At 55.4% G+C, this 16,432-nt stretch overlaps 2 protein-coding genes across 2 annotated transcripts in view; one reads left to right on the top strand and one right to left on the bottom strand.

Moving 5' to 3' along the window:
* The window catches only part of LOC135404965 (uncharacterized), an 801,303-nt gene that overhangs the window by 282,317 nt on the left and 502,554 nt on the right, over positions 1 to 16,432 (top strand). The gene's annotated exons all lie outside the window — the stretch shown is intronic.
* Positions 9,905 to 16,432, bottom strand: part of LOC135404545 (zinc finger protein OZF-like) — a 45,691-nt gene continuing 39,163 nt past the window's right edge. Inside the window, exon 3 of the mRNA XM_064639284.1 lies at positions 9,905 to 10,904. Coding sequence (XP_064495354.1) covers positions 10,397 to 10,904 — 508 coding nt within the window. The 3' untranslated portion in view covers positions 9,905 to 10,396. The remainder of the gene's footprint in view (positions 10,905 to 16,432) is intronic.

Genomic DNA, 16,432 nt, shown 5'->3' with positions numbered 1-16,432 from the left:
TGAACTGGGACAAAAAAGATTGGATATTTGGGGAAGGAAAGAGGGGCTTGGCCAACAGAGAGGAAAGATTTTGATGAGGTAAAAACAGGTTCAGGGAACGCTGAGGGTGCTGAAACACTGACTGTGAAAACATTCCTGATGGATCTTTAACCTCTTTGAAACCACAAGCCCCAACGCTACCCAAAAGTGCTGTCCCTCCCATGGAAAGGAATCCACTGCTCTAATTCCAAGCCAGAAAAAGCCCCAAAACAGAACTCCAGACTCTTATTTTTATCTTCAATGCCCACCCCAATCCAAAACCTGTATTACCAGTAGGAAAAGTAAGCTTTAATCCTAACCCAGCCTAAAAATCTTTTCCCCTAATCATGAAGCAGACACTGCCAGCAGAACAACAAACCTCCCAAAGTTCTGCCTAATCCCCACCCTGAGCTCTAAACCCTAAGCCCTGAGCATTCAGCACCCCCACAGCCCTTGGGAGCAGGGCAAGGACCTGCAGGGCCCAGAGCAGTCCCAGGGGGTTGGCAATGGAATGGGAGGTGACCTGGATCTGCTCAGCTCTGCAGTGACCCCCAGGAGAAGGGCCTGGGCTCTGGGAGGGATGTCCTGTGGCACAGGGGCTCAGGATCCAAGTTCATAAGGCCAAGTGCACATGGCAACAGCCAGAGCTGGTGCAGAGACATCAGGGAGGGTCTGGAAATGCTGCTGGGAGGGGGTGGGAAAGCAGGAAGGGGTGTGTGCAGCCTGCAAGGCCAGAGCAGCAGCAGGGCCAGGGCAGGACAGCCTGCAGGAGAGATGGCCAAGGGCTCTGGCAGGGCTGCAAGGCCCAAAGGCACCCAGGCCTTTGTCCCCCTTGCCTCTGGCAGCTGCCTCTGCCACTCAGGCCACCACAAGCAACTTGCCTGGCAGGTTCTGCACTTGGTTTCTGCCTCGCCCCTCCCTCAGGAGCCTGGCAGGGGTTGCCCAGTTTTGGGCCTTTGTTGTTCCTCCCCCTCCCATCCCAGTGCCCCCCAAACAGCCCTGAGCCAGCCGGGAGGGACAGGATCTGCTGGGCCAGGGCCTGGGGCTCAGGCCTTGGCCTTTGTGCTCCACAAAACCAAGGCAGGCTTTGCTCAGCATTGCAGGGGCCTGCCCAGAGCCTTTGTCTGCCTGCACTCCTGGCCTCCAAGGAGCTGCTCCAAGGAGTCCCTGGGGAGGCTTTGGCAGTGCCTGCCCTCAGTGGGGCCCAGCAATGCTTCAAGGCACTTGGAGTTTGGCTTCTGACTTCTTCAGCAGCTGCTTCAATCTTCTCTCAGTACCTCAGGATCATGGGCTGGGCTGCAAACACACCGTGGGGCTCATTAAAATGCAGAAATCCCTCAGGATCTCTTTGTCTTCCTTTAATTGTCTTCAAGGCAATTTCAAAACAAGTCTCCAAAATTTGTAGTTTTTTTGTTTTAATTCAATTATGGCTATTTTTTAGTTCAGAGGAGAGGTGATAGAGGTGTTCTCCAAGTGATCTTCATGCTGAGTGTCTCCTCAGGAGATCCACACTGACCCTGGATGATCAGCCTTGCTCCTCACCCCCCAACCTCACCAGTTCTGACATTGCCTATCTTGCACTGACAGCTGATGCAGCTCCAAACACACTGTGGGGCCCATTAAAACACTGAAAAACAAATTATTTTCATTCCTTTAATTATCTTCAAGTCTTCAAGACTTCTAGAGCTAATTGGAGTTGTTTTGTAGTTTAGCTAAGGAGGATGACTTTAAAGTGAAAGTCACGAAAAATATATATTTTTTGATGAAAGGGAATGATTTACACAGATCCTTGGGATGCAAGAGGGTCAGGGCACAAACGAATTGGATCCAAAGATAAGGGGACAAAAGACATTAGTAGCACTTAATCATTGACCAATTGAACAGTTATCAGGTGATTCAATAGCATGTGCTACAATTTTAACAGTGACTGAATTATAGATTCACAACAACAACATTCCCACCACAGTCAATTCACACCCACACCCAGGCAGAGATGTGTGGACACATCAAGAGCTGGGTGTGGAAAGGTCCCTCTCCCAAATTCTCCTTGTTGTCAGGGAAACACTCCCCCAAATGCCTTTGTGTTTCCCAACAGACAAGGGTCACAGATGGAGGAGTGTTTGTTGAGGGGGATCACAATTGTCCTGGGCACCAGTGACGATCTTTGGAGTGTTGGAAACTGGAGGGTTCCTGAGCTGGGAGAGGCTGCCAGAGGTGTCCCACTGAGAGGGAGGTGCTGGGGAGCTGCCAGGGCCTCCCTCAGCCCCGCTGGTTATGGGCTCACAAGGTGACTGGCTTTAGTTATCTGCTGAATTTCCATGCTGGTGTCAGTAATGACTGGAGCTTCCAAACTATTTGGGAATTGTATCCAAACTGTTCCATTTGGGTTCTGATTCAGTCAGGGAATGTTCCAAGGTTTTCAGGGGATGACTCCTTATCCTGTGTTCCCCAGCTCTTACACCCATCCCAGTCAGCTGGATGGTTTATTGACAATGTGTCCCGAGGGGCGGCACCTCCGATGCCATAGAAACCCCTCCCCCTGGATTAGGAAACCTTTGGAATTCAGGAGGTGTTCCAGTGGAGCATGAAAATGAACAGCAATTTTCCTAAAGCCCAGACCCCAGCAGAACAAAGCCAGGCCCCCTCAGTGTCAGAGCAAAGGTCCCCCATCCCTGTGTCCCTGTGGCCGCTGAGGGCGGCAGCGCAGGCCCGAGGCGGTGCCGGGTCCCGGTGCAGCCGGGGCAGAGCGGCGGCTGCGCGAGCGGCAACCCCGGCGGTGAGTGCGGCAGCCCCGTGGGAGCGGCGGCTCCGGGCACAGACGCCGGCGGCAGCCGCTGTGGCTCCTGGAACCGAGTGGCCATTGGGACACTGCAGGGCCTCCTGGAATCCAGGGGCCGGTGGGACACTGGGGAGCCTCTTGGAGCCAAGGGAACCCTGGGATATGTTGGAACATTGTGGAATCAAGGAGCATTTGTGACACTGTAGGGAGTCAAGGAAGCAAAAGAAAGAAGAGACACTATGGAACCTCATGGAACCAGGGTTCATTGTGACACTGCAGGGCCTCATGGAAACAAAGGAACCCTCAGATTTTTTGGAACCTCATGGAATCAAGGGGCCATTTCTGGCAGGATAATACCTAAAAAATGATCAGAGAATACAAAGAATTCAAGCTCTCTGTAGTGAGTTACTGCTGGTGTCGAGGTGCTGTTTTTAATGTTGAATTATGCTAAACCCAAAATGCTTCATGAATGTTCAAACACACATCCTGCTTTCTGAAGCAGGATTTGACAGATAAGCTGCTCCCTGGCCTGCAAATATGTCTGGCAGTCAAACCCTTGATAACTATAAAAGCCCCGTCCAACTGTCACGGGGCAGATTCTTCCACAGACTTCCTTGAAGTGTGTGAAGCTTCTGCCATGAAGCAGGGACAGCTCTTCATGGTCACTCTCCAGGGGTTAAGTGAAAGAGAGAGAACTACTCCCTATCGTTGTGGGGTGAGTTACCTCAATGTCTGCTTCAGGATTGTTTCTTTTTGCTGGCTTTGATCCAATTGCTTTATAGAATGACTTTGATAGACTGCACTGTCCTATCTTAAACTATACTGCTAGGAGTTTTTTGGCTTTTATACTGGGCAGTAAATAATTCTTTTTGAGGTCTTTTGTCTGCTCACTTGTCTGGTAAATTTTCTGTTCATTTGACATAATAAATAATTCATTTTAAAGAAATATTTCTGATTTGCCATCACTAAAACTTGCAGGACAAAGTGATTGAATCACACCTCTATAATTCCTTCAATTAAAACCAAACTCTGAGCTTAAGATTGGATCCAGCCACCCCCAGGCTCCTCTCTGAGAAGGAATTTAGAAAGCAAGAGGGTCCGGTCTGCACCTCGTAGCTCAACGAGACGGCTTCTGCCATCAACTTTGTCTAAGCCTTCCACCCCCCCAGCCCCAAGCCTTGACACATGGACATGTCTTGTGCATGCAGTGCAAACATGGACTCCTGAGCTGGTCATTTGATGTCCCTCCTTGGAGGGAAGAACAAGCCCAATGGCCTGGGGTGAGAGGCCAGTGCTGGGAGCGGCGCTGGCTGTGCCAGGGCACTGCTGGGTGCCCCCACCCTGAGCACTCCCACCCTTGTGCTGGTCACTGCTGTTTTCCTCTGCAGGGCGTTGTGTTGGGCACATCCTGGAGAGCAAAGTGGAAAGCAGATTGAAGCTTTCAGGCCCTGGCCTGAGGAGATGCCCCTGCAGGATGGCAGTGCTGCTGCAGAGGTCAGCTCTGTGCCAGCAGTGCCCGTGGCTGTCCCTACCTGCAGTCCCTGGACAGTCCTGCAGCAGGACTGGGACCGACTGCTAGAGCACTGAGGCCTCCAGGAACACAGGGCTCTGCAGGACAGTGTGGAAGGGAAGGAAGAGGAGGCCACACGGGAGAAGGGCTGCTGCTCCCTGGCAGTGCTGCTCTGCTGGGACTCTTTTCTGGCCCAGCTCTGCACAGAGGCCCCGACCCTGCAGCTGCAGAGAAGTCAGAGAGGAAAGATGTCAGGCAAACAAGTCAATGCAGAGTTCTTTATTTGGTTTAAGCACACACTGAGTACAATTGCCAATTTGTACAGCCTGTGGGCCAGGCTAGAAAGGAAAACACTGAATTGAAAATGGTGATTATATATAAAAAGATATTTATATATATACCCTTATAGATATATTTATAGATATAAAGATTTTTTGATGTGAACAAATTCTCACAAAAATAACACTCCTATCAGAAGCAAAAATAAGAGAAGGTATGGTGGGCCTTTCATGAAGTCCATAACAGGATTGGCCTTTAATGAGGTAAATAACGTGCAGAAGAAGGAGAGTTTATTGCTTCTGAAAAACACCCAGTTATCAGTTTCCTCATGGCATCCTTGAGCTCCTGGTTCCTCAGGCTGTAGATGAAGGGGTTCAATGCTGGAGGAACCACTGAGTACAGAACTGACAGAGCCAGATCCAGGGATGGGGAGGAGATGGAAGGGGGCTTCAGGTAGGCAAAGAATAACGTACTGACAAACAGGGAGACCACAACCAGGTGAGGGAGGGACGTGGAAAAGGCTTTGTGCCGTCCCTGCTGAGAGGGGATCCTCAGCACAGCCCTGAAGATCTGCACATAGGAGAAAACTATGAAAATGAAACAACCAAACACTAAACAGGCAGTAACCATAATGAGCCCAAGTTCCCTGCGGTAGCCTGAGTGTGAGCAGGAGAGCTTGTGGATGGCAGGGATTTCACAGAAGAACTGGCCCAGGGCATTGCCCTGGCACAGGGGCAGGGAAAATGTATTGGCTGTGTGCAGCAGAGCAATGAGAAACCCAGCGGCCCAGGCAGCTGCTGCCATGTGGGCACAAGCTCTGCTGCCCAGGAGGGTCCCGTAGTGCAGGGGTTTGCAGATGGCAACGTAGCGGTCGTAGCACATGATGGTGAGGAGGGAAAACTCTGCTCCAAATAGGAATATGAGGAGAAAAACCTGTGCAGCACATCCCATGTAGGAGATGGTTGTGGTGTCCCAGAGGGAATTGTGCATGGCTTTGGGGACAGTGGTGCAGATGCAGCCCAGGTCTGTGAGGGAGAGGTTGAGCAGGAAGAAGCCCATGGGGGTGTGCAGGTGGTGGTCCCAGGCTACGGCGCTGAGGATGAGGCCGTTGGCCAGGAGGGCAGCCAGGGAGATGGCCAGGAAGAGCCAGAAGTGCAGGAGCTGCAGCTCCCGCCTGTCTGCGAATGCCAGGAGGAGGAACTGGGGCATGGAGCTGCTGTTGGGCATTTTCTGCCTCTGGGTTTTTGTTTCCAACACAGGAGAAGAAGACAGTAAGAGGCCAGTTAGCGTGGACTTATCTAAACAAAGTCAAAGCTGTATTCTACAGACACTCCCCAGGGCACACACAGACAGCCTTTTGATTTCCTAGATCTTCCTTCAACTCCAGTGCTGGGTCCCTACTCAACAGCATTTTCCCTGTTTTAGCATCACTGTGCTTCTGTACAGGGGTTTCACATAACAAGGAGATGTTTAGGGACAGGTTTCCAACCTGAAGGGGAATTCACACGTTGAAAGGAAACCTCAGGGAGACAGCCAAGTGCCCTTATGATAGCATTTGATTTAAGCAGACTCAGCTCCTTCCCCAGCACCTCAGGGTGCACTGGTAGGGGTCATATTCCATTTGCAGGTGCAAAAAGGACATCTCAGACTAGTCCTGATGGGTCTAGCAGAGGTGATGCTGTTGCTGCCCACAGGCAAAGCAGTGGCTGAAAGCACATTAGGAAGCTCAGACAGACCTACTGAGCACTCACAGTTCAGATGTCTCGGGGACCTGTCAAAATTAATACTTTCTTAATGATTTATTCCTCCCATTCCTCAAGAGTAGGAAACTGGAAGCACAATCTCAGGAAATTTCTTTAACCTTATAAAAATCTTTGTCTTGGAAATATTCTGAGAGGGAGCTGAAGCTCTGAGCATGTCCTCCTCCTCTACACTCCAGATACTCTCAGAGTTGCACTTACAGAATCTGTAGTTGGTGGGCAGTGCCAGCTTTCCCAGATGCCTCCAAAAGCTGCAGTCCCATTGCCCTGCATGAACAGACTTCCTGTGCCAAGATCTGTTAAAATTCTCCCCCAGTGAGGTCTCAGCATCATTCTACATCTGACAGCCTTTAACTTCTCTCTGTCTCACTCCCCTGCCCTTGGTGCTGCAGGCAGTGCCCTCAGCCCTGCTGGGCTGTGCAGAGGAGCTGCTCACCAGCAGAGCTGTCTCTTTGAAGCTCTTCTTGCTTGCCAGGAGCTCCCTGTGTGCCAGGAGCCTGGCCCAGCTCAGCAGCACAGCAACAGCCCCAGGCATTTCATGACCCTCAGGGGATGTTGATGTTGTTTACATGAGATTCAGTCCCTGAGAGGAAGTTCAAACAACTTCTCAAGAAGTCAAAGTGAGATTGAAACACTGAAGTTTCTTGTAGTGCTAATGAGTCTCACTGAGGGACACAGCTGAGAATGTGTCCCCAGGTTCCAGTTAGAGCAGAAAAGTGCAGACAGTGATGACAAGGATGGACAAGCAAGGCAAAGGTGGCTCTGATGCTGAGGAAAACTGGACTTGTTTCCTTAATCCAGAGGACCAAGCCCTGACCCCCAGCCCCTGGGAAGGCAGATTCTCTCCCTGCCTCATTCCTCAGGGCTCTTCCTGGGGCACTGGGATGTGGGATGTGCAATGCCAAGGGCAGGACCATGGGGTGGCACCTGCCAGGCTGCTGAGCAGGGACAAGGAGGCCGTGAGGCCCCAGGGCTGCAAGGGCCACTCCCCTCCTCCTGGCATCAGGGGCACAGACAGCAGCCCTGGCCAAAGACCTGCAGAAGGTGGCTCTGTCAGGGCCTTTCAGCTTCTCCCCATCCCTGTCTCCTCTCCAGCCCAGGCTGTCCTACGGTGTCCATGCCCTGCCCCTTTCCCTGCAGGCTGTCGTCATCCCCCTGGCTGCCCCACCTGGCTGGCACCTTCCTGCCCTGACATCTCTGTGTCCTCCTGGCTCTTCCTGCACACACAAAGCCTTGGGCTCATCCAGACTCCTTCTTTGTGACATATTGCACCACAAAACTGACCTCAGAGGGAAATTTCTTACTTCTTGTCCCCAGTCTAGGCCACCCCAGCTGCCCTTAGTGGCACTAGTTCTTTCTTAGGCTGTTTTCTGCCAGGAAGAAAAGCTCCACCAGCTCTCACACCCCCCTTCCAGTCCTCTCAGGCTACTCCTCTACTGTCCTCAATCTTCACACCACTGACCCCTGAGTCCTCAGCCTCTATATACGGGTCATGTGCTTGAGGCCCCAGATTCCTTCCTGGGAGATCTCTGGGTCCTCTCCAAGTTTTGGAAGATGACAATAGAGTGCTCTTATCCCAGGAAACACAGAGGGACACTTTTTCCAAGGGTTGTCTTGGCAGAATGAGGCACAATCTCTTTAAACTTTCTGGGACAAGGGAGCTATGAGCTCTGGGTATGGAGGGAGCTCCAAGTGCCAGCTACTGGAGTGGGAGCTACAAATCATCAGGTCTTTTGTTCTTTGGAGGGCCAGACACTGGTGAGAGTGGTGTGTGTGTGTGCACATGTAAGGACTTGAAGGGCACAATGAACTGTTTCAAAACACTGTCAAAGCAGGAAAATCCCTCAGTTCAGGAAGGATAGTGAGGTGCTGGAGCGGGTCCAGAGAAGAGCAACGAGGCTGGTGAAGGGACTTGAGCACAAGTCCTATGAGGAGAGGCTGAGGGAGCTGAGGTTGTTTAGTCTGGAGAAGAGAAGGCTTAGAGGCGACCTCATCACTCTTCAACTACCTGAAGGGAGGTTATAGCCAGGCGGGGGTTGGTCTCTTCTCCCAGGCAACCAACAATAGGACAAGGGGACATGGGCTCAAGCTCTGCCAGGGGAGGTTTAGGTTGGATGTTAGGAAGAAATTCTTTACAGAGAGGGTTATCAGGCATTGGAACGGCCTACCCAGAGAGGTGGTGGATTCACCATCCCTGGAGGTTTTTACAAAGAGATTGGACGTGGCCCTTAGTGCCATGATATAGTAATTGGAGTTGGATCAGGGGTTGGACTTGATGATCTTGGAGGTCTTTTCCAACCCAATCTATTCTATGATTCTATGATTCTTTAAATTGCTTTGGGCAAGGTTCATATTAGATATTAAAGAAACCCTTTTTCCACTGAGAGAGTGTTCAGGCATTGGAACAAGTAGCCCAGGGAGGTGGTGGAGTCTCTGGAAGTGTTCAGGTGTGTGGTGGGTTGACACCAGGTTCCCTCCCAGCTGCTCTATCACTCCCCTTCCCAACAGGACATGGGAGAGAGTAAGGTGGGGAAAACAAAATAGTGGATTGGGATAAGGCAGTTTATTTAAAGCAAAAATTAATGTGAAGCTTGTGCACACAGAATCAAAAGACAGCAGGGTTTGTTCTCTGCTTCCCATGAGCAGCCATGGTCGGCCACTCCCGAGGAGCAGGGCTTGGGTCCGCGGGACGGTTCCTCAGCAGGCAGCCATCAGACAATGAATGCCCCCCTCCTGCTCCCTGCCTCAGCTTTTAGAGCTGAGCTGACCTCCCATGGTCTGCAATGTCCCTTGGGTCAGTTGGGCTCAGCTGGCCTACTTGGGTCCCCTGCCAGGCTCTTGCCCTCAGCTAAGGAAGGAATGTCCCAGTGTTGGTGCTGTGCTCAGCAGTGGCCAAAACACTGGGGTGTTCTCAACCCCCTTCCAGCTGCCAATGCCAAGCCCAGCCCTGGGAGGGCTGCTGTGGGGAACTGAACTGCAGCTCAGCCAGACCCAACCCAAATATCTCTGGCACATATTCTATAGAATCCATCCTCAGGTGTTCTATGATAGATCTATAAGATATTACAAATAAGAAGCAATAATAAGGCAAGTGTCCTCCTTAGGGACACACACACAGTCCCCCAACCTACTGCCTGGGTTTGTTCCCTGGGGGTCTCTGCAGCAGCAAGCACAGCCCCACACTGACTGCTCTGGGCTGTGCAGGCATTTGTGGTTCTGCCTGTCTCTCACCCCCCCCCCCCAACCTTGGGATGGATCTGGATGTCACTGGCTGTGATGTCACAGGGGAGATGTGATGTCATAGGATGGATGTGATGTCACAGAGGAGCCTTGATGTCACAACAAGGATGTGATATCACAGGGGAGGTGTGACAGTCCCATGGGGGTCTTTGGGCACAGCGGGGTTGGCAAAGGGGGGTGACCCCCCTGAGCTCCCAACTTACTGTGGGGTGCTGGGGACTGCAGGATCCAATCTCAGCCTTGCATTATGACAACAGCTTCAGTTTAGAGGAACTACAGAGGTGTGACTGAAACAGTTTTGTCCCCCAGGTTTTAATGATGGAAAATAAAATCTATTTATAGAAATGAATTATTTAGGGTTACAAATGATCAGACAAAAGATCTTCATTACAATTATTTACTGCACAATAGAAACACTAAAACTACCAGGAGTACAGGATAAGACAGGACAGTGCTCTACACTAAAGCAATTGTTGAAGCAATTCTACTCAAGCTGGCACAAAAGCAATAATTCTTAATTAGAGATGGATGGAACTCCCCCAGACCAACGCTGGTGGGGAGATCTCTGCTCTCAACCTCCAGCAGTGACCCTGGGGGGGTCCCCAGCCAAGGCAGGAATCTCCACACACCCCCCAAGAAGGGATCTGTTGGAAGAAACTGCCCCTGGGAAAGGGGACTGGCCCTTTGTGGTCGAAAGGGATGCACTGACAGTCACTGGACTCCAGGGGTTGCCTCACCATCAAAGGGTTCATTGGGGTGGAAGCAGCGACCGAAGCTCTTCCCGCAGTCGGGGCACTGGTAGGGCTTCCCTTACTGGTGGGTCCGTTGGTGTTGGGTCAAGGTAGAGTTCTGGGTAAAGCTCTTCCCACACTCCCAACACTTGTAGGGCCTCTCCCCGGTGTGGATGCGCCGGTGGGTGACAAGGTGGGAGTTCTGCTTGAAGCCCTTCCCGCAGTCGGTGCAGCGGAAGGGCCTCTCATCCGTGTGCGTCCGCTGGTGCACGAGGAGAGTGGAGCTGGTCTGAAACCCCTTCCCACATTGCAAGCACTTGTAGGGTCGTTCTCCGGTGTGGATGCGCTGGTGGATGTGGAGGCTGGAGTTGTGCCAGAAGCCCTTCCCACATTCCCCACACGCATAGGGCCGTTTCCCAGTGTGGATGCGCTTGTGGGTGGAGAGGGTGGAGCTCCGGCTGAAGTTCTTCCCACATTCCCCACATGAGTAGGGCCATTCCCCAGTGTGGATTTTCTGGTGGCGGATTAGGCTAGAGCTGTGGGTGAAGCTCTTCCCACATTCCAAGCACCTGAAGGGCTTCTCTCTGCTAGGAGGATGCTCAGGGACCAGCAGCTCGCAGCTCCCCCTCAAGCTCCAGCCGCCTTCCCGGCACAGACTGGCTCTTTCCTCCTCAGAGCACCCTGGGATGGCTTTGGAGCCCCTCCTGCGGGGGGATCTCCGGCCCTTTTCCTCCCCGCTGCCTTCCTGCACTGGGGAGCCCTTCAAAACGGCCTCTCCCACCAGGGTCTCACGGGGGGATTTGTCCTCCGGGCTCTCCGTCCTCAGCTCGGGGCCTGGGGCAGGAAGCAAGAAGGACAGGCAGGGGATTTGCCTCCGGCCCACAGGGAAGGCCAAGGACATCCCCCCAACTCCGGCCCCGGCAGGACGGCGGCGCCAGCGGGGTTGTCCTGCAGCCGGGGCCATGCTGGGCTGACAGAGCCAGCACAACACCCGCCCAAAGGGACACTGACTGCCTCCTCACCTGCCTGGGGGGCCCAAGGCATCTTCCTCTTCCTCGCAGCCTCCTCCTCCATCCGCCCAAGCTTTGGGAAGGAAAAATCCTGATGGGGGGAAAACAAGGGCTGACCGCATTGGCTTGGGGGTTCCTCCTGCCCAAGTCCATCTCTAGAACTCACCGGGCATCCTGTGTCCATAAAAACCTCCAAAACACCAAGATTCAGCCCAGAAAAACTCAAACTTCCGAGATTCAGGCAAAAACCCTCTCAAAAATAGCAAGAAGATCCTCGCCCACCCAAATTGCAAAAAGTTGAGATTCAGCTAAAAAACTACTCCAAAATATGAAGGTTAACCCAAAGAAATTCTCCCAGGAGTTACCCCTCTCTGGTCTGTCCCCTCTGGGGTTTGGAACAGCTTCCCTTTCTGAGATGCTGGGGGTCCCTCTCAGGGATGCTGGGAGTGTTGGGGGTCCCAAGGCTCCCTTCTCCTCTGACTCTCGCTTTCAGGATGCCAAGTTCCCAGACATTCCCCTTCTCCAGGTTCTCCACTTTGTTGTCCCAGGGATCCCAGGGGTCCCCACTGTCCAGGCTTCCCCTTCTCCACGCTCCCCATTTCAGGCTCCCGGGTGTCCCGGGGCTCCTCCCTCTCTGTGCTCCTCCCCCAGCTCTGGCATCTCCCCGCTCCGCCCTCCACACTCGGCAGCTCCCGGGCTCCACACCCACCCCTGGCACTCCCGGGGGGCCCCAAACCCGCTGTGTCCCCCCCGCCGGCACCGGGCTGACAATGGAGCCGGCGGGGCCTGACCCAGCAACACCAACCCCCACCATGGGGGGGGACCCACATCCCCCCGCCCACCGCCGGGGCTCTGCTGCCAACCCAGCCCAGCACCCCCAAAAAACACCTCCTGCCCACCCCCAAGAGCCCCCATGGGTGGAGCAAAACAGCAACAGGAGGAGAACAATCATCCCCCCATCCCACAGGTGCCCGGGAAGGAGGAACTCGTCCCAAATATCCTGGGTGTAGCGTAGGGGGTCATGACATACTCGGGCTGCCAGCACAGATTTCCCTGCAAAGTCAGCAGTGAGTCAAGCTCTGCAGAGGAGACTGTGCCCCATGGATGGGATTGCAGAGGCTCCCTCAGGTCCCCAGCAGGAATCAGCAACCAGGAATAGACAAAAAAGGCGCCCACAAAGATTTCAGAGAAAGTGTCCTGTAGGGAGGGGACAGTGTCACCCCACCAGGGCGGGGCTGGCAAGTGGCAGGCTGCTCCAGGGCTCTGCAAGAGGCCTCGTGCTCTGCTCGGCCCCAGCACTGCCTGGTACCAACACCCCCGGCTGCCCCCGGCCCTGGGCAGCTCTGCTGCCACAGGCTCTGCCCTCACCATGGCCCTGCAATGGCCCTGCCTGTCCCTCACCCGTGGCCCTGCCCGTGGCCCTGTCCCTTGGCTCTCTCTCTGCCAGCTCAGTGTGGGGCACACGGGCTGGGGGTCCCTCCCAAGCCCCCCGGGCAGCCGGTGTTGGCTGGGGGGATGTGAGGGCTGGGCCTGCTCAGCACAGCCCCGGCCTCGTGCCCAGCGCCTCTTTCCTGACCCACACAAGAGCTTCCCGGCCCCCCAGGGCTCCCCTGCTGCTGCCTCTGCTCCTGGCCCTGCCTTTGCTGCTCCCTTGGCTGGGGCAGCGGCTGCAGGGGGGGGATGGCAGCAGCTTCAGCTCCACGGCACTTCCTGGGGGGAGCTCAGCCCGGGGGGGACGGGCAGGGACCTGATGGGGATGGACAGGGGCCCAGCAGGGACAGACAGGGCCTGCAGGGGAAGGCACAGGGACAACCTGGCCACCCACACTGACACCGCTGTCTCTGCTCCTCCTTGCAGGCTCCGTGGCCAGGCACAGTTTGTGTTCCTGGGTGCCCACCATCTCAGCACTTGGAGACGCTCAAATCAGCGCCCGCAGCTCTGCAGCAAAGCCCCAGCTCACCTGGCACACAGGGGATGGACACAGCACCTGCTCGGGGATGGGCACCTTCGCCTGTTCCCCACCACGGGGCTCTCCTTCCTCAGCAGCACCTCTGCCTTGCACTTATTCTCAGCCTCACCTCAGGGACAGCTCTGGGCTCACCTCCGCGCCACTTCTCAGCCTCACCTCAGGGCCTGGGCTCAAGGACAGGAACCTGCAGGGAGGGGACATCATGGGCAAGCTGAGGGCTGCCTGCTTGCACTGGCCTCTGGGCTTCTTTCTCCTTCTACAACCATCCCAGAACTCAGCCTGCTTTGCTAACACCACACATTTACACACTAACCTTGGAGATAGATATGGACAGACATCTCTATCACCCTGGGGATAGAGCCTCAAGCATGTGCTGCCATAGGAATGGCAATCAGAGAATCACAGAATCAGCTGGGTTGGAAAAGACCTCTGAGATCATCAAGTCCAACCCTGGATCCAACCCTGCCGTGCTTCCCAGACCCTGACACTGAGGCCACATCCACTCTCACCTCCAACACCTCCAGGGATGCTGACTCCACCCCCTCCCTGCCCAGCCCATTCCATGGCCTGATCACTCTCTCAGCAAAAAATTCCTTCCTAATATCCAACCTAAACCTGCCCTGGCACAGCTCAAGACCCAGCCCTCTTGTCCTACTGCTGCTTCCTGGCAGAACAGCCCTACCCCCATCTGGCTCCAACCTCCTGGCAGGGACTTGCAGACAGTCAGGAGGTCTCCCCTGAGCCTCCTCTTCTCCAGCCTCAACACCCCCAGCTCCCTCAGCCTCTCCTCACACCACTTGTGCTCCACTCCCTTCCCCAGCCTCGCTGCTCTTCTCTGCACCTGCTCCAGCCCCTCCAGGGCCTTCCTCAACTCAGGGGCCCAGAGCTGGACACAGCACTCCAGGGGCGGCCTCACCAGCGCTCAGTCCAGCCCAACAATCACTTCCCTGCTCCTGCTGACACACTTTTCCTCAGCCAGGTCCCTCTGCAGAGCCCTCCTGCCTTCCAGCACATCAACACACCCCCAGCTTGGTGTCACCTGCACATTTGCTGATGAAATGCCTGGTTCTGCAGCAGCTGCAGATGCTCAAGGGGCAGCAGGACCAAGTCAGGGGCCTGGGGGGGCCTGGGGGGCTTTGGGGTCCGGGAGGGTCCTGGGGGAGCTGGGGAGGGGCTTTGGGGATTGGGGGTACAGACCAGGACAGACCAGTACAGACCAGGACAGACCAGTACCTCCTCACTGCTCCCCAGATCTCTCCTGGAGCTGGGCCACGTTGTCGTGAGACACCTGAGGCCCCCCCAGTGCCCTCCCAGTACAGCCCAGTGCCCCCAGTACAGCCCACTGTGTTCCTGTCCCAGGGTGCCGGGTGATCCCTCTTTGGGGGTGTTAGGAGGGCTTTGGGGGGAGGGGGGCTGGGGGAGATTTGAAGGGCTCTGGGGGGGAGTTTGGGGGTGGATTTGGGGATTTTGGGTGTATTAAAGGAGGTCTTGGGGGCATTGGGGGGTCAAAGGGATCTGTGGGGGGAGGGGATTAAAGGGAAAAAGGGGGTTAGAGGACATTTGGGAAGGGTTAATAGCACCTGGTGGGGGAGAGGAGGGGCTGCAATATGAGCAGGTGAATCCTGAGATCCACCTTGGTGAACCCAAGACTCTCTTGGTGTCCCTAATTTCCCCCTTGACACCCGAAGACCCCCCTGGTGTCTCTAGCATCTCCAGGGCCTCTCCATGGCCATTATTCCCCCATTGACACCCCCAATTCCACTCTCCCCAAACCCCTCCCCACTGTCCCCATTGTCCCCAAACCCCATCCCTGATGTCCCCAACCCTCCATCTCACTCCAGGAGCCCCCCCTGGACCCTCTGAGCACAAAACGCCCCCCCCCCCCCGAAAGGCCAAGGGCATCTGGGGACACACTGGGGACAGTTGGGGGGCTTTGCAGGGCACTGGGTGTTTACTGGGGGATACTGGGACACACTGGGGGGAACCAGGGGGCACTGGGAGGGACTGGGGGTTACTGAGGGATTCTGGGAGGGCACTGGGAGGGACTGGGGGGAACTGGGGCACACTGGGGATCACTGGCAGAGAACTGGGGAGTTACTGGGGGATACCAGGACACACGGGGGGGACACTGGGAGGCTACCAGGCCATACTGGGGGTTACTGGGTGCTCCCTGGGACACACTGGGTGGTCACTGGGGGGTTACTGGGCTATACTGAGGGTCACTGGGAGGTTATTTGGATATTCTGGGGGCACTGGGATCCCCTTACCCACATGTAGTATATCTCCCCCCTCCGATTCTTGGGGAGCATCCCTAGGACTTCTCCCCTGGGGTCTTGGGGACCCCCCAAACCCACTGCTGGGCTTTAGGGGACTCCACAAAATCCCCTCAAAACCCCTGAAATCCCCTCAGAAATCCACCCCTCTACCCATTGAAACCTCCTCAAGGTCCCCTCAAATCCCCTAAGAGACCTCATCCCCCCACCCTGGACCCCCTAAACCCTCTCAGTGACCCACAAAACACACCTGGGACCCCCCCCAGCCCATTCAGGGACCCCCCAGTCCCTCTAAGGGAGCCTCAAAGCCGTCTGGGACCCCCTAAACACTACCAAAACTGCCTCAAAATCCCCGCAAAGCCTTCCAACCTGTCTCAGAGACCATTCCAGCCCACCTGAGACCACCAAATCTCCTCAGAAACCAAAACCCCCTCGGGGGCCTCCAAACCCTTTTCAGGGACCTTCAACCTCCCCCCCCCCCCCCGAGTCCCCTCAGGACACCGAACCCCCGCAGGGACCCCTCAAAACTTCCTCGGGAACCCCCGAACCCCCCCGCTAAACCCTCCCGAGCCCTCCAGCCTTTCCACCCTCACCCGCGCTCCCCGCAACCCCCGAGGGGATCCCCAGACCCCGCTCTCCCCGCTCTCCCAGCGCTCACCGCCTCCTCCTCCCGTTCCTTCCCACGCGCCCAACATGGCGCTCGCTCCGCGCGCTCCCCGCTCACGAGACCCCGCCGCAGCCAATCAGCGCGCGGCCACGCCCCCCGCCCGCCCCGGGCCCCCTCGGCCTCCTGAGGCCCCGCTGACTCCTGCCGGCATCGCCGCCCCTCTGCTCCTTGTGTGCCACGGGCTGAGCAGGGACAG

The sequence above is a fragment of the Pseudopipra pipra genome, chromosome W (genome assembly GCF_036250125.1).
Source record: "Pseudopipra pipra isolate bDixPip1 chromosome W, bDixPip1.hap1, whole genome shotgun sequence".
NCBI lineage: Eukaryota > Metazoa > Chordata > Aves > Passeriformes > Pipridae > Pseudopipra > Pseudopipra pipra.
This window is presented reverse-complemented; position numbering and strand designations above follow the sequence as displayed.